The sequence below is a fragment of the Diceros bicornis genome, chromosome 6, assembly GCF_020826845.1.
Source record: "Diceros bicornis minor isolate mBicDic1 chromosome 6, mDicBic1.mat.cur, whole genome shotgun sequence".
NCBI classification, from domain to species: domain Eukaryota; kingdom Metazoa; phylum Chordata; class Mammalia; order Perissodactyla; family Rhinocerotidae; genus Diceros; species Diceros bicornis.
In genome coordinates, this window is record NC_080745.1 from 37,747,606 (window position 1) to 37,770,286 (window position 22,681).

The following is a 22,681-nucleotide window of genomic DNA, read 5'->3' on the forward strand; positions in this document are numbered from 1 at the left end:
CGATGTGATATTAACAAATGTGATTTTTTAAAAAGATTATATAATAAAATGTGTCAACATAGGAAGATCTGCATTACTCACTTTCCAAATGACCAATGCGTGATGTTATCTATTTAAAGTTCAAGGCAGACAAAGGGTTTTAGTGTAGCAGAGTACGAAAGTTCATTGGTATGGTTTCAGATTTCACATTGCAACCAACCTTTAAGAAACTACTGTGAGTTGAATTTTGATGTAGTATCAAACAAGAATAGCCACATTATCTGAAAAGGCTATTAAAATATTTCTCCTGTTTCCACCTACATATCTGTGTAAGGCCAGATTTTTTAAATTACTTCAACCCAAACAACATATTACAACAAACTGAATGCAGAAGCAAATATGAGACTCCAGTTGTCTTCTATTAAGCCAGACATTAAAGAGATTTGCAAAAAATGTAAAATGATGCCGCTCTTCTCATTAAAAATTTTTTTTGAAAATAGCTATTTTTCATAAAATATTTATGTTAGCATGTTTATTATTGTTATCTAAAAATAAGTACAAAACTATTTAAAACATTTCTCAGTTTTAATTTCTTATATGATAATCACAGATATAACTCACACAGACAAAACTTCTTTTGGGCCTCAACAACTTTTAAGACTGTAAAGGGGTCTTGAGAACAAAAAGTTTGAGAACCACTGGCATTTTATTTAGAAATCTAGAGGTAAATAAATAGGAAACTGCAAAAAAGTGTTGAAAGTGGTCTATTCTTTAATATTATTTGACTTTTTAAGCAATGTATTTGTATTAATTTGATAAAACAAATATAAATAATATTTCAAAACAAATAAACAAATACCTTCCCTTATATAAACATTATAAGGTTATCTCATTCAGATAACGCTTCTCTTCCTTACCAAAATGAGAGTGGAAACATCTATGAGCAATTGGACAGCCAGAGGCGATAAGTGGAATGATTCAAATGCCCAAACTCTCTGTCAGAAGCATTTCTGAGTGTCCTTACTCAGATGGCCAGCATGGCTTCAGCCAGCCCAAAAGAACAATCGGTAACCGTCACCCTGACTTTAACACCATAATCCACTCAGAAATAATGCACCCGTCAGGCTGTCTTCTGAAAAAGTATTAAAATTTACCCAGCTACCCAGAAGACTTTTGAAGGTAGGGAGGAAGACATACTCTACTCCAACGTCTATCCATGTTAGGGAACGCTTTCATAGAAATGCCCTGACCAGCTGCATGCTTTTAGAACACCAAATCCTCATGACACAGAACGGCAGTAAGTGCCAGACATGATTCACGGCTCAGCAGAAATGAGCCAGTGATCTGGGGAAATGGGGCAGGTCCAAAAGATAAAGAGGGACCCACCCTTAAAGCAGTAAGGATAGCTTGCCAGATCTGCTAATTTGGCTAGCTAGCTACCAAGCCTGGAAATGAAGACACTGAAGGGACACACTTTTCAGATTTAACTGGACTTTTGGGCTGCATATTACCATTCTGCTGTTAGGTTACTATTTTATCTAAAATATGAGTTGGATAAACATTATGACTCATTTTTTTAGCACATTAATGACTTCTAGATGTAATTTGAATGTCTTATTCTGACTCACAGTAATAATGCTCATTAAAAGAATGATAACTCAGAGCCTTTCTTTAACCCTGCCCCAGCCCTTCTAATGTCCCTGTCCCAACTCTTATTATTTATCTCCTCATACCCTGTTCATTTCCTTCACAGAACCTATATATTACTTATAATTATATACTTATTTGTAGGTTTATTTGTTTAATATCTCTCTCCCTTCCTGGACAACAAACACCACAGGGCAGAGATTACCATGTTTGTTTTGTTTACCACTTATTTATCTGGCTCCTAGCACAGTGTATGGCACATTGTAGCAGCTCTAAAAAATGTTTGTTGTATGGATGTTAAATGAATGAATTCAAATTAGGATTATTATAGCCTCAAGTCTGTTTCATTTTCGTTTTCTGTTTTATTTTTCAAGAATGCTTGGGGGCTAGAAAAGAACTTTCCTTGAATTGTCTTTAACCAGCTTCGTCTAACAATGCCTGATCTCCTAAGTGTCAGTGTAACACTTGAAACAGCCAAAAGGTAGTATATTTACTTACTGACATCTTCAGCTCTCTCCATGCATCAGAGTGACGTTTCATATATATAGTGCAACAGGAGTATGTTAGACAATAAGACAATAATAGACGTTTTCTAACAGGACTCAAAGTTAAGCTGGCTTTTGTGACACAGTTCAGTGTTTTGTACGTCCTGTTTGACTCCTACTGAGTTAACTAACTTAAGCTAACAGACTTAAGTTTTCACATCCGGTGCCTATATTCTACTCACGGAAGTGTGGAGGTACAAGTGGGGAGGATATGTCTACGCTTTGAATTTTGCTATAATTTATTGAGTTCTTCGGGGTAGAAACTTCTTGATAACTTAAGAAAAGCATAAATAAGCAATTGGCTAATATCAAGACAGCAAGACCACCCTTACCACATAGCCAATTTTAGACATAACAAAAGCAAGGATGAATAAGTGTGAAGATCAACACAATCTCTAAAATAATTTTTTAAAGGACTAAATTACTTTGGGCAGAGTTGACTGGAAACTTTTTATTATCTCCTGCTAGAATTCTTACCTTTTCTTTTTCTCATAGTACTTACTACTAAATTACTACATAATTTACTTATTGATTAAATTTACTGTTTATTGTCTATTTCCTTCACCTCATCTAGAACAGAACATGGCAGGAAACTTTGCTTTACTTACTGATGAATCTCAAGAGCCTGAAATAGTTCTTGATGCATAGTGAGTGCTGAATAAATTTTTATTGAATGAATGAACAAATGAATGTGCTGAATTTTCTAGTTTTGTTGTTATTGTTGATGCAATATAGTTGAATCTTTCCAATGTTATATATTTTAAAATATAATTTCTTCCTTTCTTCTGTGTGCTATGTTAACCTTTCTTTCAGAATAAATTTTTGTGTTTGTTCAATTTGGAGCCACTTTGATGGTGTTGACTATCCCAAGAATTCAAGTTTTTCTTAATATTATAAAATCAATGTTCTTTACCATATTAACAGAGCAAAGGGGAAAAAATCATATAATAATCTCAATAGATGCAGAAAAAAATGTTTGATAAAATTCAACATCCATTCATGATTTTTAAAAATCTTAATCTTCCTAAACAAAAGAAACTTATAACAAAATCCTATGTAATGGTGAAAAATGGAAAGCATCCCCTTTAAGATCATAAACAAGACTAGAGCACCCAGTATCATCACTTCTATTCAACATTGTACTGGAGGGCTTAGCTAGCTTGATAACATAAGAAAATGAAATAGGAGATATAGGATTAGAAAGGAAGAACACCCCCAAAAATGTAAGATAAATTCTCATGAATGTAGCAAGGTTGTTGGTTAGAAAACCAATATATAAAAGTTAGTTGTATTTCTATATATAACAAACAGAAAGTAATCTTTAAAAAAGATATCATTTATATAGCAAAAAAATGAGGTACCTACAAATAAATCTAACCAAAGATTTGTAAGACTCAGAAAAAATTGCAAATCTTTATTGAAATATATTAAAGAATATCTAAGGGCCAGCCCCGTGGCTTAGCGGTTAAGTGCGCGTGCTCTGCTATTGGCGGCCCAGGTTCGGATCCGGGCGCGCACTGACGCACCGCTTCTCCGGCCATGCTGAGGCCGCATCCCACATACAGCAACTAGAAGGATGTGCAGCTATGACATACAACTATCTACTGGGGCTTTGGGGGGGAAAAAAGGAGGAGGATTGGCAATAGATGTTAGCTCAGAGCCAGTCTTCCTCAGCAAAAAGAAGAGGATTAGCATGGATGCTAGCTCAGGGCTGATATTCCTCACAAAATAAATAAATAAATAAATAAATAAACAGATTGCTGCTTAAAAAAAAAAAAAAGAATACCTAAATAGATGGAGAAACACACTGTGAAGTTGAATATGAAGCCTCAATATTTTAAAGATGTCAAATTCTCCCTAAATTGATCTACATATTCAATGCAATTCCAAAAATCTTAATAGATTCTAGAAAATTTTTGTGGAATTTGACAAGATGATTCTAAAATTTATATTGCCAAGCAAAAGGCCAAAAAAGCCAAAAATCTTTACAATGAAAAAGCTAGATATCAAGAACTATGAAAACTCTAATGTACCGTAATAAACCATAGGAAAAGAATAGAGAGCCCAGAACTAGATCCAAATGTTTATGTGATTTTGACTTATGATGGAGCTGGCATTATAGACCAGTGGGGAAAAGATGTACTTTTCAATAAACTGGAGCTGAAACAATTGGTTATCCAATCTAAAAAAAATTTAAATGTGTTCTCTGCTTAACACCATACATAAAAATCAACTTGAAATGGATTAAAAACTTAAATGTGAAAGGTAAAATTATAAAACTTTTAGAAGACAATGTACAAGAATATTTTTATGACTTTGAGGTTAGGAAAAATTTCTTAAACTAGATACAAACTATAAAAACCAAAATCATAAAGGAAAATTTTGTTTTTTTTTTTTGTGAGGGAGATCAGCCCTGAGCTAACAACCATGCTAATCCTCCTCTTTTTGTTGAGGAAGACCAGCTCTGAGCTAACATCTATTGCCAATCCTCCTCCTTTTTTTTTTTTTTTCCTTCTCCAAAGCCCCAGTAGATAGTTGTATGTCATAGGTGCACATCCTTCTAGGTGCTGTATGTGGGACGCGGCCTCAGCATGGCTGGAGAAGCAGTGCCTCGGTGCACGCCTGGGATCTGAACCTGGGCCGCCAGTAGCAGAGCATGTGCACTTAACCGCTAAGCCACCAGGCCGGCCCCAAAGGAAACTTTAATTAATTAGATACTAAAGTTAAAAATATCTAATTATCAAAAGATACCATAGAGAAAAAAAAGACAAACTGGGAGAGGATATTTTTATAACACATTTGTCATACGATTAGTATCCTAATCATATTTTTTTAAAGTCTTACAAATTGATATGAAGAGAACAAACAAACTGATAGAAAAATGAGTGAAAGATGTAAACAGACCCTTCATGGAAAATGAACCCTGAATGGTCAATAAACATATTTTTAAAAATTATCAACCTCATTAGTAACTACAGAAATGAAAATTAAAATCACAAGATAACACTTGATACCCATCAAATTGGCAAAAATTAAAAAGTCTGATAATATCCATAGTGGCAATGATATAGAACAACCAGAACTCTAACACAATGTTGGTGAGAATGTAAATTAAAGCCAATTCTTTTGGAAAATAATTTGGTATTATTGTAAGCTGAAGTTGTACATAACCTGTCAGCAATTCCATGCCTAGATACACTCGTGCACCAGGAGAATATATTAGAATGTTTATAATAACATTGTTCATATTGGGAAAAAAACTGGATACAACCCAAATGTACATCAATAATACAATTCTTTAGCTTTCAGTAAAATACTATATAGCAATGAAAATGGGTGAATTAGAGTTATATGCAACATCATGGGTATACATTTTAGAGAAAAAATTCAAGTAGCAGAAGAATATATACATTACGATTTCATTTACATAAAAATTTTAAAATGTAAAATTTACTAATATATTTTTAAACTTTATATTACGAAAACTTTCAAACATACACAAAGTAGAGACACTGTATAACGAACCCACATGCATACATCACTTAGCTTCAACAAATTATCAACATATGGCAACTGTATTTCTTTCTGCCCCCCCTTTCTCCCCATCTTGAATTATTTTAATGTAAATCCAGGATTTTGTGTCATTTCACCTGTAAATATTTCTGTACCAATATTGTTTAGGGACATAAGAATGTATAGTAAAACTATGAAGAAAAACTGTCAAGAAAAATTCAAAGAGAGAACACAAGATTTGAGCTAGTGATTACCTCTGAGTGGGGAAGAAGGGACAGGATTGGGAAGACACTAGACTTAAAAATAATGGTAATATGGGCACACTGATGTTTGTGCTATTATTCTAATACTACACATATATTTATAAATATTTTTCAGTATCTATTCAAAACATACTTTAAAAAACAATCCAGAAAATTCAGTTTGGCGATCCTTGTCCCCTTTGGGAGTATATATGAGGAGGTCGAGACACTGATTAAAGATTAAAGAAGGTTGGTAGGCAAGTGACAGGGACTTCTATGGAACCCTTTGGAGAGCTTGACTTGTAGCCTTCAGAGTTTGCGGGGGTACAGAGGCTTATACCCAACTCTTGCCTCAAAAGCTTTTAAGGTGAAAGGATATTTAGCATTGCCCATGAGGGAAGAACAAGGAGAGAGGACATTAGTGGGAGCAGCCTACATTTCCAAAGTTTGCAAGGGCAAAGATGTGGGTTTTCCCATGGCCCAAGTGAATACCACAGAAATTAGCCTGGTTTTCCATCTCAAAACAGATCCCACCTCAGTGGACCACCTGCTTGGGTAAGGTGACTCCAACAGAGTATATGAGGGATGTACTCTTAGAGTAAGGACTGAGGAGCAGGTGCTAAAATGTTGACTAGAGATGGCAACATCTGGATCAAGGAACAAAGGAAGTGAGAGGTTCCTTCAGATGAGGAGGTCTCTGAAGAAACTGCAAAAGTTCCTCCTAACTCTTTGTGTTCTTGTGACATCATTTCCTTCAATTCCTTAAAATAAACAATTGTCTTGCTGCTTTGAGGGCTTCAAATGTACTATTCCCTCACCCTGCAACACTTTTCCCCAAACCCCACTTTCCTGGGCTAACTCCTAGTTATTGTTTATGTTTCAGCTTAAATATCACTTTTCAGGAAAACCTTCCCCAACCTACTCAGGTTTGGTCCCTTTGCTGTATGCACCCTTCTTTATAACATTTATCACAATTGTAATTATGTAATCATTTGCGGAATTTTTGTTTATTGTCTGTGTTCCTTACTAGACTCTGAGCTTCAGGAAGGTAGGGAATTTTTCTTGTTCAATGCTTTAGTCTTAGTGCCTATAACAATACATGGCATGTAATAGGCACTTAACATTTGTTGGACGAATGAAAGAATGAAGGTACCTAGATTTTCCCAAAAGGTAGAAGAAAAAGCCCCTAAATAATGTAATATTTAAAAATATTTATATATTTTACATTATATACTATATATAATTATTTATAATAATATTTTTAAAATTCTCCTATACCATTTTAAATATCCTTTGTCTTTATAACTAATTTATTTCCTTTTTATTTCCTCAGCACAACACTCACAGGCAAATGTCCAGAAGTAGCAATAGCAAAACTTAACAGCCAAAGCAGGCATTGACATCTATAAAAGGTAAATTTGTCCTGCTTCAGAAGGTTGTGTACAAGCAAACATACTTAATGTGACCCAGCTGTACATTCCTGGGAAAAGAATTTGGAGTCAGGATACAAAAAGGGATCATGGCCATTTGCTGTGAATTTCTCCAGACTCTTTTATCTGTGGGTAATGCATGAATGTATTTCATTTTCTAAGACAACTCCTCCAATGAAGCTTTGTCCGAGATTAACAAGCTTTCAAAAACGCTAGCTTCAGTGATATAGGATCCCAGCCCTACAAAACAAAACAATTTCTACCCCAAAACTTGGAAATCAACAAATATATGCAAAAATTATTTTTCTATTTGCTAAACTAGGGTTACAAGAACGTGGGTAAAATACTGATTGCACACAGGAGCAGAAAGATACAAGGTTAGACTTCAGTTGCCAGATATACTTATTACATTTTCTTGCAAAAGTTGCAAAAAGGGTACTTTTCTTATTGACTGTGGTGTTCCTATATAGTAAACCAAAATGTGTCATTATTATTTTAATGCATTTTTAAAGGAATCCTCTGGATCACAATCTGTGCTCCTGGGTTCTAGGAGATGCCCTAGGAGTTTCAGTGGTGAGCAAGCAGGTAGGGTTGCAGGCTCCTTCCACCCCAATCCTCTTTAATCCTCAAAGTACTAATTTTGTCTTTAAAAAAATGTGTGTGTGTGTATGTAAAGTATGCTTTGGAGTAACATCTATCATATTTATTGTGGGGAGAAAAGTAGGAGGAAGAGTTATTGCCAAAAGAAGGTTGGAAAACATTACTCCAGTCTAGCACTACTAGAAGTTAGTTCCAATTGTTACCTGTAAATACAGTCCCTTTGTAATTACAGAGACACTGTGTCCAGACTTCCCCATGTCCAGGTCATTCCTTGGAATGTCTCCAGTTCCACTACTCTCTCATTTGACCTTCAGTCCTACATTTCTGACAGCCTATTGGATATAGTCCCTCCATTTTTTCAGACTCAAATCATCGGCTTCCATAAATCAGCCACCTCTTCCATTTTCTCAGTCCTTGCCAGTGACCCTATTGTTCTCTCAGGTTCCCAGCTTCAAACTTGTGGAAGAAATTTTTTACTCATCCTTCCTTTCTAGTCAGTCACAAAGTTCGGCTTGATTTCTTTTTTTCTAAATATTGCTCACTCACACCTTTTCTCTGCTTTCCCACTTCCCCCACCTCAGTTAGATCAGAGAACCAATGCCTGAGACACCTTCCACAGCTTCCTAAATGGCCTCGTGGCTCCATTCTTTTTGGGTCTAAGTCGTTCTTCTAGACTAATTCTACTTAAATTCTCCCTTTCGTCTTGGTACTTCCCTATCCACGATCTTAAATGGCTTCTAGTTGCTTTTGAAACCAAGTTTGAACTATTCTGCTTTGCTTTCAAGGCTCTTCAAAATCATCTGGCTCTACTCTCCTTCGAGTTAGGTCAGTCTCCTCCCTGTCAGATAAAAATATTATTACCTTTCCAGCACCTTGCCTTTATATAAACATGTTGAGTTGACCTGGCCTAAAATGACCCATCCCTCTGCCTACTTCTTCAGTCTTTTCTCTCACCTTTCCTCACCTGGTACCCCATGGTCTTCACGTAGCCAACTACTTGTAGTTTCCTGAAAACACCCGTCTCTGGGCCTTTGCACCTGCTGTCCTCTTCCACCCCTCGTCTCCACAAACTAAAGAGGAACCTCTGCGTTAACGCTTCCTTTATCTTGCACTTCAGGCAAAGTCACCACATTTTCCTTTGAGCCGCCATTGCATCCTATACATACTTCTGTCATAGCCCTTATTACACAATATTGCAATGTTTTGATTATGTGTCTGTCTGATTGCTCTGTTAGATTGTGAACTGTCCTTTCAGAATAGTTTTAGATTTGGTTTCAAAACAAGGTCCCTGACCTCCAATAGCTCACAATTGCTTTGTACTCCCAGTGAGTCACCTTAGTAACCCAGTAAGTATTCGTTGAATGAATGAATGAATAAATGAGTAAATTTCTACCTAAATCCTTCTCACTCTTGAAGGTTCAACTAAATCCCCGATATGTATCTGAAGCCTTCTTTGATCTTTCTAGTTCTCCATCTCTTCTCTGACGCTCAATAGTTCTTATGGTTTGTACTATAAAAATTAGGAAAATTTCTTTAATTGGATCTCAAGTTCCTTGAAGGGCAGCGACACATATTTATATTGTCTCTGTCATTGCACTGAGCACAGTGCTGAGCACATAGTAAAAGCTAAATAAATATTTGCTTTCTGGTTAGTTATGTAAATTCTGTGCTTAGGAAAATAATGACAGCCAACAGTCTACCTGGAAAATTATAAATTTTTCTTAATATAACGTAGTCATGAAATTAAGTCCTAATTAATTCAGAAAATATTTGGTGAATACCTACTGATTTCCTGGCACCAAACTAGTGCTTGGGATACAGGCATGAATTCTATCAGTAAAGAAATTCTTCCCAGGTAAAATTAGTATTGCTACATGGAAGATATGTACATTTTTTCACTTTCAAATCTGTAAATTTGTAAATTTATATTTGGTTGACTCAGCAGTTTTTGAGTGACCACCAGACTACTTTGTTTTTTTGGGGAATGGATATCTTACAGTTCTTCCTGGCTTATTGTTCTCATGGCAGCACTGAATTCTTTTTTGTATCTGAGATTGTTGTGGTCAAGAAATGGGGAGAATGAATCCTGAATGATCTGCTCTAATTTTTTTGGTCGAATCTCTGTCCAGAGACTAGTGGGTTGGGCAAAACTAATCTAAATAAATGTGTATGTACCACAACTTGACTGCTCACCAGTTAGACTGACCAGATGCCACCGAGTGGTGCCCATCATGGTGCTGTGATGACATCTCACCAGTATTACTGACCAGAGTCCCAGGGAGTGTCATCAGGCATGCTTAGAGTTGAAGGGTAGACACTGTCCTGGGTTGTTCAGTTCCGACCCTTTACCACATCTTAAGCCAACTGTCTCACACCTGATTTAAATCTAAGTTGAGTTTCTTGTTTTCTTGTTTCTTTATGCATTAGTTTACTTCAATGTTTCTTAGTGACTTCTATGGACTGGAAGCTATGCTTGGTCCTCAAGATATAAAGCTAAAACAACAGAACCCCTGCCCTCATGGAGGCCATTTGGATAAACAGATAGTAAAATGTATATGCCATTGTAGAAATAATATTTAATATTGCCTTATGTTGCCTTGGAAAAGGCATTTTATTCCAAAGAATATGTCTTTAGACTAGAATCCCTTGAATCAATATGCATATATAAACAAAAATATTATTAATACTATTACTGTCCAATAATATGAATATTCTGTAAGAAAAAGATGAGGCTCTGCTTACATACCTAGAGTAAATGTTAAATAGTAGTGGAATCATATTCTAATAGTAATTAGGTGGTTAGGGAGGAAAACTAAGGTATTCCTCCTAACCTCAAACTAGGTCCTCTTATAGGACTCTAAATACCAGTAATTCTCTACAAAAGTAACACACTTCAAGCACATTATTCACATATTACTACATTATAATATTAGATGTAGCAAATGTCACCCTGGGGCTAAGGCTGGATCCAGGTTTTGTGGGGCCTACAGCTCATAAACACGGAAGGACCCCTTAAAAAAATAAAATAAAATTAGAAACACAAAATTAGGTGTAGCCTATGCAAATAAGGAGCCCTGAAGCTTAAGCTTCATTTGCTTCACAGAAAACCTGACTGGTAGGCACATAAAAGATGAATATCCACTCTACTCAGCAGTCATACTACGGGAAGACTTGAGCATTACAAAGAATAGTGTTCATTAAATGAATATCAAAAAGTTTTTTTTTCTTTTGTTTGTGAGGAAGATCAGCCCTGAGCTAACATCCGTGCTAATCCTCCTTTTTTTGCTTAGGAAGGCCGGCTCTGAGCTAACATCTATTGCCAATCTTCCTCCTTTTTTTCTTCCCCAAAGCCCCAGTAGATAGTTGTATGTCATAGTTGCACATCCTTCTAGTTGCTGTATGTGGAATGCAGCCTCGGCATGGCCGGAGAAGCGGTGCGTCAGTGCGCGCCCAGGATCCGAACCCGGGCCACCAGTAGCGGAGCGCGCACACTTAACCGCTAAGCCATGAGGCCAGCCCCTGAAAATGAGCCTTTAAAGTGATCTTAGCCACAGTCTTATTCTATCTTTATTCTGTTATTTGGCTTTCTTTAAAATTAAAAAATACCACAGGTATTCATTGAGTAAAATCATAAATATTTTCTTTTTTTAAGCTACAGGCTGTAGACCTGTGTTAATATCATAGTCATTAGCCACATGTGGTATGGAGCACTTGAAATGTGGCTAGTACAACTGAGGAACTGAATTTTAAATTACATTTAATTTCAATTAAATTAAATTAAAAAACTGATACTCAATTCAAAAGTTTTATTATAAAACTTTTAAGTATCTTTGGAACAACGTGGGTATGTCAATCTACTTTTTCAACTATAAATTTTTTGAAATCTAAATGCAGAGTAAGTATTTCCTAGGAAAATTTAGCTTCCAAATTGAGATTGCTGTAGGGACAGAATTCACACTGGATTTTGAAGCCCTGGTATGACAAAAAGAATGTAAACTCTCTTATTAATAATTTTTATATTGATTACATATTGAAATGATAATATTTTTAATATATTGGTTAAATAATATATATTTTAAAAATTAATTTCACCCAGTTCTTTTTACTTTAAAAATGTGACTGCTAGAAACTTTTAAATTGTACATGTGGATAATATTATATTTCTATTGGACAGTGCTGCTTTAGACTCTGACGTTCTCAAAGAGAGTATATAATTTTTGAAACCACATACCTAAAAGATAAACTTGGGAGCATCATGGTAGATGGAAAGCAATTACCAAACATTACTAAGAGGACATTTTTACCTTACTTGAGGTGGTGGAATTCCTACCACTATGCAATCCAACTGTACTCTGGTTCCTTCTGGAACTTCTCTGCTCCGTAACTTTTGAGTGAACCGGGGAGGTTGCCCCAGAGGTTCTTCATAGTACAAAGATGAAGGTGAAGACCCTGGGGTAGTGTCTCCACCAGCTGCCTCATTGGCAGCCTGCTCAGCTTCGCGCCTCTTAGCTTCCTGCTCTTCAAGGGCATGATTCACTTCATTATCCCTAGTATCTGCAGGGATAGGGATGGGAACAGAAGATCTTTCTCGTCTTTCTGATAGATCTGAGAAACTGGAGCTGTTTTCCTGCATAACTTTGTTTTGAGATTCCAATTTACTCTTGTGGTTTTTGCAGGCACGAGGTCTAATCCTTTTGGAGCTATGGGCTTTGAAAAGGGAGGACAGCTCTTCAATGAAATCGGCAGCCTTATTTAAGAATACTTTTTTGGACTGGGTTTCAGAACTATACTGTGGCCTTTTTACCTCCTGGGGGTTCTCTTTAGAGCTGGTAGGACTTCGAGAGTTATCCTGGCAGAAGTTAGGGTCAAAACTTGATTTAGGTGAGTGTTTCATCTGATCAGAAGAAAGACGTTTTCTAACTTGAGATTCATCTGCTTTCTCCAAAGGGTCATAATTGATGGCCAATCTTGCCAGATTGACACTTTCATCCAATTCTTCTTGGCTCAGAAAGGCTGAAAGATCTGGAAGGTCATCTTGGCCTCCTCCTCCTTCAGCAGCTCCAGAAGGACTGCCAAAATGGAAAGGGTTGGAGGAAGGCTCTGCTCGACTCCTCTCATTGTTTCCCCGATGTCTAGTTTCTGCTAAATAGCTCTCTCTCAGAAGCTGAGATATGGAAGTAGAAGCTTCTATGCTGTCGTCTTGCATGCTGTCACAAAATAATAATAACAAAAAGTTTAGATTATCTCTAGAGAATAATATATCTATATTTATTATAGCATGATGGATTCCTAAGGACTTAAGGCTTGAAATAAAAAATTGCCTAATTTTGATACTTTTACAAAATTTACTTTAAAGACTTAACCATTATTCTCAAATTGTAAAATGAAGAGGAACTGAATGAGATTTCCCTGAAATTGAAAATAAAAACATGGGTGATCACTTTATTAAATTCTTTAAATACAAGTTCAGGGCTGGCCCCGTGGCTTAGCGGTTAAGTGCGTGCGCTCCGCTGCTGGCAGCCTGGGTTGGGTCCTGGGCGCGCACTGACGCACCGCTTCTCCGGCCATGCTAAAGCCGCGTCCCACATACAGCAACTAGAAAGATGCGCAGCTATGACATACAACTGTCTACTGGGGCTTTGGGGGAATAAATAAATAAATAAAATTATAAAAAAAAAAAAAAAGTTCAACTGTGAAAGCTATGCTGTAACTATAGTGACATTGAATACAACTTCTAAACATAATTTTGATAATATCTGTAAAGGGCTTTTAGTTATAAAGTGCTTTCATGCACAAGGATTTGCTCTCCATCCTTTCTCCTTTACCTTGAATGTAATAAAATAAAGAAATTGAAAGATATTAACAACATAGTCTCATCTAATTACTGAAAATACAAACTAGGTCTAGCTCATGAAAAAAAATAACGCTTTTGTTTTTTGACTAGAAATAAGTTAAATTCAATGTTGTTGGGGCTGGCCTAGTGACGTAGCGGTTAGGTTTGCGCGCTCCACTTCTGCAGCCCGCGGTTTGCCAGTTCGGATCCTGGGTGTGGACCTACACACCACCCATCAAACCATGCTGAGGCAGTGTCCCACATAGAGTAACTAGAAAAATGTACAATCATGACATACAACTATCTACTGAGGCTTTGGGGAGAAAAAGGAAAAAAGGAAGAAGATTGGCAACAGATGTTAGCTCAGCGCCAATCTTCCTCAAAAAAAAAAAAAATTCAATGTTGTTTATAGGCCCCATTTGCTTTTGAAAACTGTAATGATTTAGCCTTTTCAAATAAAGTATAATTAATTTAATTTCTACAAAGATATGAGTTAGAGCCTAGGTTTTAAAAAATCTCTTAAATTAATGTTGATGGAAAGGAGATATGGGAGACAGGGAAATGGGGTACAAGGCAGGACACTTTTCACTGTATATCCTTTCTTGACTTTTGAATTTTAATTATATGAGTATATTACCTATTCAAAAAAATAAATAATTTTTAAAGTTTTGAGAAAATAGTAATAACTTTAGTTCAATAACTTTAGTTCAAAGTCCCCTGGACTAGAAATTTTGGTAATGCAAACCAATTTTATATTATTAATATTATATCAATTTATTCATTCGCACATTTACTAGAGGGATGGCAAATTTGTGACCCATAGGCTGTTATTCATGTCTCTCCTTAAAAGAGGCAGCTAACTAATTATAGTACTCTTCCCATTGACTTTGACTTTCTTAACACTTCACTCCCTCAGTCACCACCAATCAATCAGAGATGGTAATGGAGATGAAGACTGTTTGCCATTCATGGCTACTATGTGCTGGGCCTTGTGCTGGGAAGATAGAGAGGAAAGTAATCTCCTCAATCTTTTTTGGCTTTAAGATTCTATCACAAAACATTTCAGTTCATTCCTCTCCTTTCCCTTATATATGATAGCCTCACTTATATCACAAATAAGACTTCCTAGAAACTGCCCTAGTTCTCAAACTTTTAGAGTGCTGTCCAAAACTAACCTCTAAATTGGCAAAGTAGGCAGTTAACTTGAAAGGGCAATTAGAGATGGCTAAAAGGGTCACCTACAGCAAAATTTTTCCACACGCTTCCCGCAGCCTGAGATTGCCATTACTGGAGCCTTTTGTTTGGATGAAGTCTATTGCGCCTTAAAAAAAGGTTAATTGAAAATGCAGGGCCGGCCCTGTGGCTTAGTGGTTAAGTGAGCGCGCTCCACTGCTGGCGACCCGGGTTCGGATCCCGGGCTCGCACCGACGCGCTGCTTCTCTGGCCATGCTGAGGCCGCGTCCCACATACAGCAACTAGAAGGATGTGCAGCTATGACACACAACTATCTACTGGGGCTTTGGGGGGAATAATAAATAAATAAAATCTTAAAAAAAAAAAAAAGAAAATGCAAAGGTGTTGGAAGGGTGCAAAGATTTATCTACAGAGATATTCATCACAGTATAGACGATCTTAAAAAATTGAAACTATGGCCAATGAGAAATTAGTTACTTAAATTATGATATACTCATTAAATAGAACTACATGGCTATTTTAAACTTTTTAGAACAGTGAATGATATACAAAACAGTATATGAAAGTGTAATTGATATCCCTATTGAAAATTTGTCTCATTTGTGTATTAACTATGTAGAAGAACAGTTAAAGATATATGAAATAAGGTGCAAAATGCTATTTGAAAATGTAATTAATATACTGGTTGAAAATGCTTCTCATTTGTAAATCAACTATTTCATGGGCCTGGTTTGAGTTTCTGTCTACATTTAAATGTTAGGGGGAAAGTTAAGAGATTCATAAATTAGGATGGCCTTCTCTCTATTAGTTGGACATTACTGTATATTGTGTTTTAATGTAACTTTGTCTCTAACTCTTTATTTTAAGATGGCGTTTATCTTGAGGCAACATGGAATGATCACTGGCCTTGGAATCAGGTGGATCTGTTTTCAAATTGTGGCTTCATCTCTTAGCAGTTGTGTGACTTAGAGAAAGTTACTGAATGTCTCTGAGCTTTGGATTCTTCATCCGTAAAACATGGATAATATCTATTTCCCAGGGGAGTGAAGATTAACAAAATAATGAATGCAAAATTCTTAAAACAGGGCCAGCCACTACAACGGGCACTCAAATGATACTAGTAAAAAACAACACTTAAGTAAAGATGATATTAATGTTGAAGGACTTTCAAAAAGTTTATATTTATGGTGGACATAGAAAAGAAAATACTCACATAAGTAATCACTGCTTTCCGCAACCATTTTCTTCTCTTTTTAAAGAAAAAAAGGCCAATTGAGGTGTAAATGTGTGCATATTCTGATGCTTATGATCATGAGAAGTTATTATGATAAAACTTTCAGTTATTTAAAATAAAGGGTTTCTTCAATGTTATAATGTAGTATTTATTACCTAATACTTTGCAGTTAGATAGATCTGGTTCAAATCCCAGTCTGACACTTCCTAGCTATATAAACTCAAGAAAGTTAATTAACCTCTGTAAGCCTCAGTTTACTTTTCTGTAATAAAACAGGGATGATAACAGCGGCCATCTCACAGGCTGAAGTGATGATTAAATGTGCTTGGTATTTAGTAAATGTTCAATAAATGGCAGTTACTATTATTATGATTACATGACAACTATAGCCACATACCATGATAAGAACTGGAAGCAGGACTGGTGAAGTGACTTGGTCCATGGAAAAACTTTGAAGAGAAACTGAACTCTAAGTTTGTAGTTAATTCAGCGTTATCTATAGTCTGTCGAAATACACGGAGTCTCAGGAATGAACTGTTTTGCCTTTGAATCTTTGTACACATTCTCTTTGCTTGGGCTGCTCCCTGTCCCAATCTCCCTTCACTACCTTACTGGGCCAAGTCCTACGTGGTCTTCAGTTCTTAGCTGAGACATCGCCCTGGGATTTCTTCTTTTCTCTGGTTTGAGTACCTCTCCACTGTGCTCCCAAAGTTCACTGTCCTTTCCCCCAAACACAGCACTTACTACAATATGTTCAATTTGCCTATTTACTTTTCTGTCTACCTCACTTTGTTTTGTACACCACCATTTCTGTACACACACAGCACATAGAAGACGATCAATAAATATCTGTTGAATTCTTTTGTTCTCTAGAATTTCCTGCTAAATCTGTTATCTTTTTTTTAAAATTGCAAGGTAAAGTAAGACACATAGATAGAAATCATATTTACAAAGAAAACTTACAGACACAGAAAATATATAAACTGGTAAAACAAGTAATAACTTCGGTGCCGGCCCCGTGGCTTAGTGGTTGAGTGAGTGCGCTCCACTGCTGGCGACCCGGGTTTGCATCCCGGGCTCGCACCGACGCGCCGCTTCTCTGGCCATGCTGAGGCCGCATCCCACATACAGCAACTAGAAGGATGTGCAGCTATGACACACAACTATCTACTGGGGCTTTGTGGGGAAAAAATAAATAAAATCTTTAAAAAAAAAAAAAAAGAAGTAATAACTTCAAGGTGACTTTCAAATGAAAATTTACTTATGGTGGATAAAATAATTGGAATTATGCTTCATTTTCATACCAGAATTATAAAAGAACATCTGATGACAATCAGAAACCTGTGTTTGAATGCCGGCTCCAACACTAAATAATTTTGCTATCTTGAGCCAGTTATTTAATGTGTTTGAATCTCAATTATCCTCATCTATCAAATGGGATAATACCAATTCCAACTCAGAGAGTTCACAGGTGAAAAGGCATAAATTGTTAAACTGATAAATATTACTTAAAATAGGAAATATGAAAATGTATCACTTTCTCTTTCAAGCATTAATTTAAAAGCTATCTGTTATAAAAATTTGTACTTTTAAAAGCCCAAGTGCTACTATGGATAAGGTAGCTTTCATTTATTCATCCAACAAATATTTGAGCATCTACTATGTGCCAGGCGCTGTTCTAGGCACTGTGGATTCAGCAGTGAACAAAAGACAAAGTCCTTGCTCTTGTGGAGTTGACATTCTAGTGGGGAAGTTATAAATGTTAAAAAGAAAAATAAAGTAGGACAAGGGAATAGAAAATGAAGAGAGAGGGAAGACAGTGTGGTATTTTAGCTGGGAAGGTCAGGCAAAGCTTTTTTTTTTAATTTTTAATTTTATTTATTTATTTATTTTCCCCCCAAAGCCCCAGTAGATAGTTGTATGTCACAGCTGCACATCCGTCTAGTTGCTGTATGTGGGACACGGCCTCAGCATGGCCGGAGAAGCAGTGCGTCGGTGCGCGCCCGGGATCCGAACCTGGGCCGCCAGCAGTGGAGTGTGCGCACTTAACCGTTAAGCCACGGGGCCGGCCCAGGCAAAGCTTTTAATGCAGTGGAGAAGTTAGCCATGTGACTGACCATCTGGAGGGAAGAAAGTTTCCTACTGAGGAAGAAGTAAGTGTCAAGGCCAGGGGAGGTGAATGTTTGCTGTGTTTGAGTCAAGCCCCGTGTGCCAGGAGGTGAGTGAGAAGGAGGAGTAGTGGAAAAGAAGTGAGAAAGGTACAAGGGCTAGACCATGTAAGGCCTTGCAGAAGTGTAAATTTTATTAAATGTGGGAATGGGAAACCATTTTAAAGTTTTGAGAAGCAAATGACATAGTTTTGAAAAAGTTCAGTCATGGCTGCTACGCAAAGAATCAAATTGAAGGGGGCAAGTGTGGAAATGAATAGATCAGCTAGAAGACTATTGCAATATACTATGCAAGAGATGATCATGGCTTGGATCAATGAGTGGTATCAGTAAAAGATGGTGAGAAATGGTCAGATTTGAGATATCTTTTGAGAGTAGAACCAGTATGATTTGTTGATGGATTGAAAGTGGGATATGAAAGAAAGAGCAGAGTCAAGGGTGACTCCAACGTTTATGGCCTAAATAACTAGGTGAGTGGTAGAATCATTTGCTGGGATGAGGCAGGAACAGGTTTTAGGAAAGGAAATTAAGCGTTCTCTTCATCTGGACTATTCAGAGGGACATTGGACTTTGTTTCCTTCTTTCCGCTTCTTACAAAATTGAAACTTAGATTTTATGCCACTTTCAGAATAAGAATGAGTAATTGCCCTTGAAAACAGATCATGGTTTTGGTGAAAGGGTCTGAGGTTAGAAATGAAACAATTAATGTGGCATCCATAACACAGACAGACTTTAGTAAATCATGTAAACTAATTTGGCCTCTTTTCATTTTTCCTGAAAAGAGGATCTGCCCTAAGAACTTGCTGAAAATGTAAGAGTCTGGTTCATAAACACAAAACTTGATGCTGATATCTTTGGGCATATTTCTCAACTAATGTTAACTCAGCACCACTCTTTTGTAGGCTCTAAGAAGACCTTGTTGTTTGAAATATCATGTGGTATAAACTCATCTTTTGGTTATAATATGAATATTTAAACTGGGGCATAGACTGGAGAATTGGAAAATTTTAATACAAAGTAACTTGGATTCGAATATAAATACTGAAGTTTCCTGGCTATGAAGTTCCTTAGATATTTAAATGAGAAAACAAATCTGGTTTCTAGGGCAGCACAAAAATAGCCTAATATTTAATGATTATTTGTGTAGAGAGCTGGAATAGGAAAAGATGGACATCTTACAGTAACTCACCTCTAAACTGAGGACGAGCAGAACTACCCTGCTTGCTTCGTAGGTTTGTTTGTGAAAGTACTTTAAAAATGTACAACACTATACAAATTTAAGGTAACCCTTTTTTGCTGATGCGTAATTATTATACCTAGAATGCTCTTTAGAGGAAGAACGATTGACAAAATTAGACTTTGCTCCCTCTTTTTAATGCTGGCATTGACCTGTTTGTTTTGCCTTCTATATCCCATGATGTCAAACAAAAGAAGTATCTAAATCAGTTCTTTTGGAGAAACTCTTGCTGGGCTAAGAACCAAATCACATTACAGAGGAACTAGTCCTGGAGAGTTGGGTACAGATCACCTTTTTAAAATTTGGCTGCAGATGGAATGCACTTTGAGGTAAATCCTCCTTCATCGTTATAACTTCCATCCCCTCTCTGTTACAGTGATCATCCCCATCTTAGTTTTATTTCTAATCTATTTTTGGTGTGAGTGGCATTAGTAATTTAATAAATTAGTATATATTGTATTATCAGAATAAGAGGTTGAGATATATAGAAATATGTCAGTAGGATTATGGAGATAATATAAGTACCATTCTCTTAATTCCCCTTTCAGTTTGAAAGAGGAAAAACAGTAGCTAAAAAAAGATACAGGCAAAGGTATATGTTAGAAGAGAATGTTGAAATAGAGAGACAGAGCAGAGGCGATACATAGGAGAATTAGTGGGAATCTGTTTAATTAGAGACATTCCTTAAAGGGCGGGGGTTAAAGGAATGAAAAGATTTTTAGGTAATAGGCCAAAGGTGAGTAAACCATTATTATTGTTTTAATTGAATTGGTAAAGGCAGGAAGGAAGGAAAGAAAGCAAAGACTTAGTTTGAGTAGGAGAAAAAGAGACTGGCTACTATGAAACATACTATGTATGTTTTCGTGCACAGAAGAGGATAAACATGTAGGAAGAACGAGTGTAAAGGATACTGAAGCCACAGCCCAAAGTTACTATTTAATCTGAAAGATAGCAAAGAAATAGTGTAAAAGTAAATTCTACAACCCCTGGAAAGGCTAATGGAAGGCAAACAAGAAGACTTCAAGAATCTAGGACCAAAAAGAGGGTTTGGTGGTAGCTACAAAAATGAGGTTTTATATCATTCTCAAGATCTCACCATTCAGGGGCTGGCCCTGTGGTTTAGCGGTTAAGTGCGCCCGCTCCGCTACTGGTGGCCCGGGTTCAGATCCGGGGCGCGCGCTGACGCACCGCTTGTCCGGCCATGCTGAGGCCGCATCCCACATACAGCAACTAGAAGGATGTGCAGCTATGACCTACAACTATCTACTGGGGCTTTGGGGAGAAAAAGGGGAAAAAAAAAAGGAGGAGGAATTGGCAATAGATGTTAGCTTAGGGCTGGTCTTCTTCAGCAAAAAGAGGAAGATTGGCATGGATGTTAGCTCAGGGCTGATCTTCCCCACAAAAAAAAAAAAAGATCTAACCATTCACGATGAACTTAGCTCTTATATAGGAAATCCCAAATGAGTAACCTTTGTCAATCTCCACTAACTCAGATTCATTTTAAACAAGAAAAATAAGAAAAAATTTTTTAACATTTTCATCCTTCTTCAGCCTCTTAATATTTGTGTCAATTTTCTTTAGATGATTAAGAATTTGAAAAAAGATAACTTCCCTAATTAAATTGACATAACATATTTGCTAGTTCAGGAGAGGAGCAAGTGCCCCAAATAGGCTTGGGATCTCAAGATCTAGTTCTAGTGCAAGCACTTGGTGGGAAGGTTCCACTGGGCCCCTCCCAGAGCGTGGAGTGCATTGTGACTCCAATTGGAGGTCCATGTAGCGCACAGCCTGAACAGAGCTTGTCAAGGTGACTCTGGTTATATATGAGCTCTAAGAACTCTCTAGTTACCTTAGGTAAATAGTCACACCAACTTCTGTTTCCACCAAAAAATGTATCTGCTGAAAATACATTCTTAGATTTCTAAACAGACCATTCTGTCTGTGCTTGGTGTGTTTCCTTTAAGCGAAAGCACAATGCCCTACTACTTTTAAAAGCTCTTTGTCAACTATGAAGCACCACAGAAATTTCAAAAAAGATCTCCATGGTGCTTGATTCTTCTTCATCTCTTAGAAGAGGGAAAAAGCTAAGAAAATCTTTCCATTTTTTTGTCTTGTTGTAGGCAATAACACCATGAGATAAGCAATGCCTTTGTTAAATCTCAATGTCAATGAAGGAACCTAATTATTCTGGGGTTAGCAGTATGATTCGTCTCATATTTTCAGGTTAGTGAGCTGTGTTCATTACTCCTAATTACATATAGGGATTAACTATTGAGAAATTTAGCTGTCACCTTTTCACATACTAACCCTGAGTTCATTAAAGTCCTTTACAATGAAACCTGATTTATCTGTTGTCCCATTTCTTAAAAAGTAAATTTGAAAAACCACCTCTACGAATTCCAGAACCCAGCCTGGATAGAAACTCATTCAATTTCTTGAGCCCATGAATTGTGTTCTGAGTCCATTCTACTGAATATGTGCCTTTGTAAGCACATTGTAACAGAAACATGTATTCTAAATTATATATATATGGAACACTGGGGCTTTAACACATTATTATGAGTTCCAGTAGCATTAGCCATATTCTATAAGTGGGAATAGAGACAAACTTCCAGAATTTGGATAGTATCCAACTGTTTGTTTCATAGTTCATTATTATAAGATTCTGTAATGTCTACAGTTTTGTCTCCTGACAAAGTAAGTATAGTGTGCATGTATTTCAGATTTCCTGGGATGGCCTTGATTTTAAATATTTTGCTTGTTGTCAAATCATGTGTCAGACAGCATACCTTAATTTTTAAAAAATGATTATTATAGTTATAAGTATAGACATTCTCAACTTCCTAGAAAATGGATTTTATGTGAACTTAAGAGTTATTATTAAGGAGAGACTAAAAAGTTAGGACAAATTTTTAATTTAGATCTTGTAGAACTCATTTCATCATTACCAATGTGGAAGTAATTGAATCATAATTTTTTGAGAAAGAAAACGGTGTAGCTGTTTTGTTTCTTTCAAACTGATTGATGTTAGTATCTTTAACATGTATGAGTAAATATCT

General features: G+C 36.5%; 1 protein-coding gene across 2 annotated transcripts in view; it reads right to left on the reverse strand.

Annotated features, from left to right (window-relative positions):
• MYPN (myopalladin) overlaps nt 1–13,162 on the reverse strand; it is a 68,583-nt gene extending 55,421 nt beyond the window's left edge. The window contains exon 1 of one of the 2 annotated variants that reach the window (XM_058543344.1): nt 12,261–13,162. In XM_058543344.1, coding sequence (XP_058399327.1) covers nt 12,261–13,162 — 902 coding nt within the window. Of the gene's footprint in view, nt 1–896; nt 917–12,260 lie in introns of those variants that run through there. The other variant, XM_058543345.1, reaches the window with a different exon arrangement.
• Between the last annotated feature and the right edge of the window lie 9,519 nt (nt 13,163–22,681).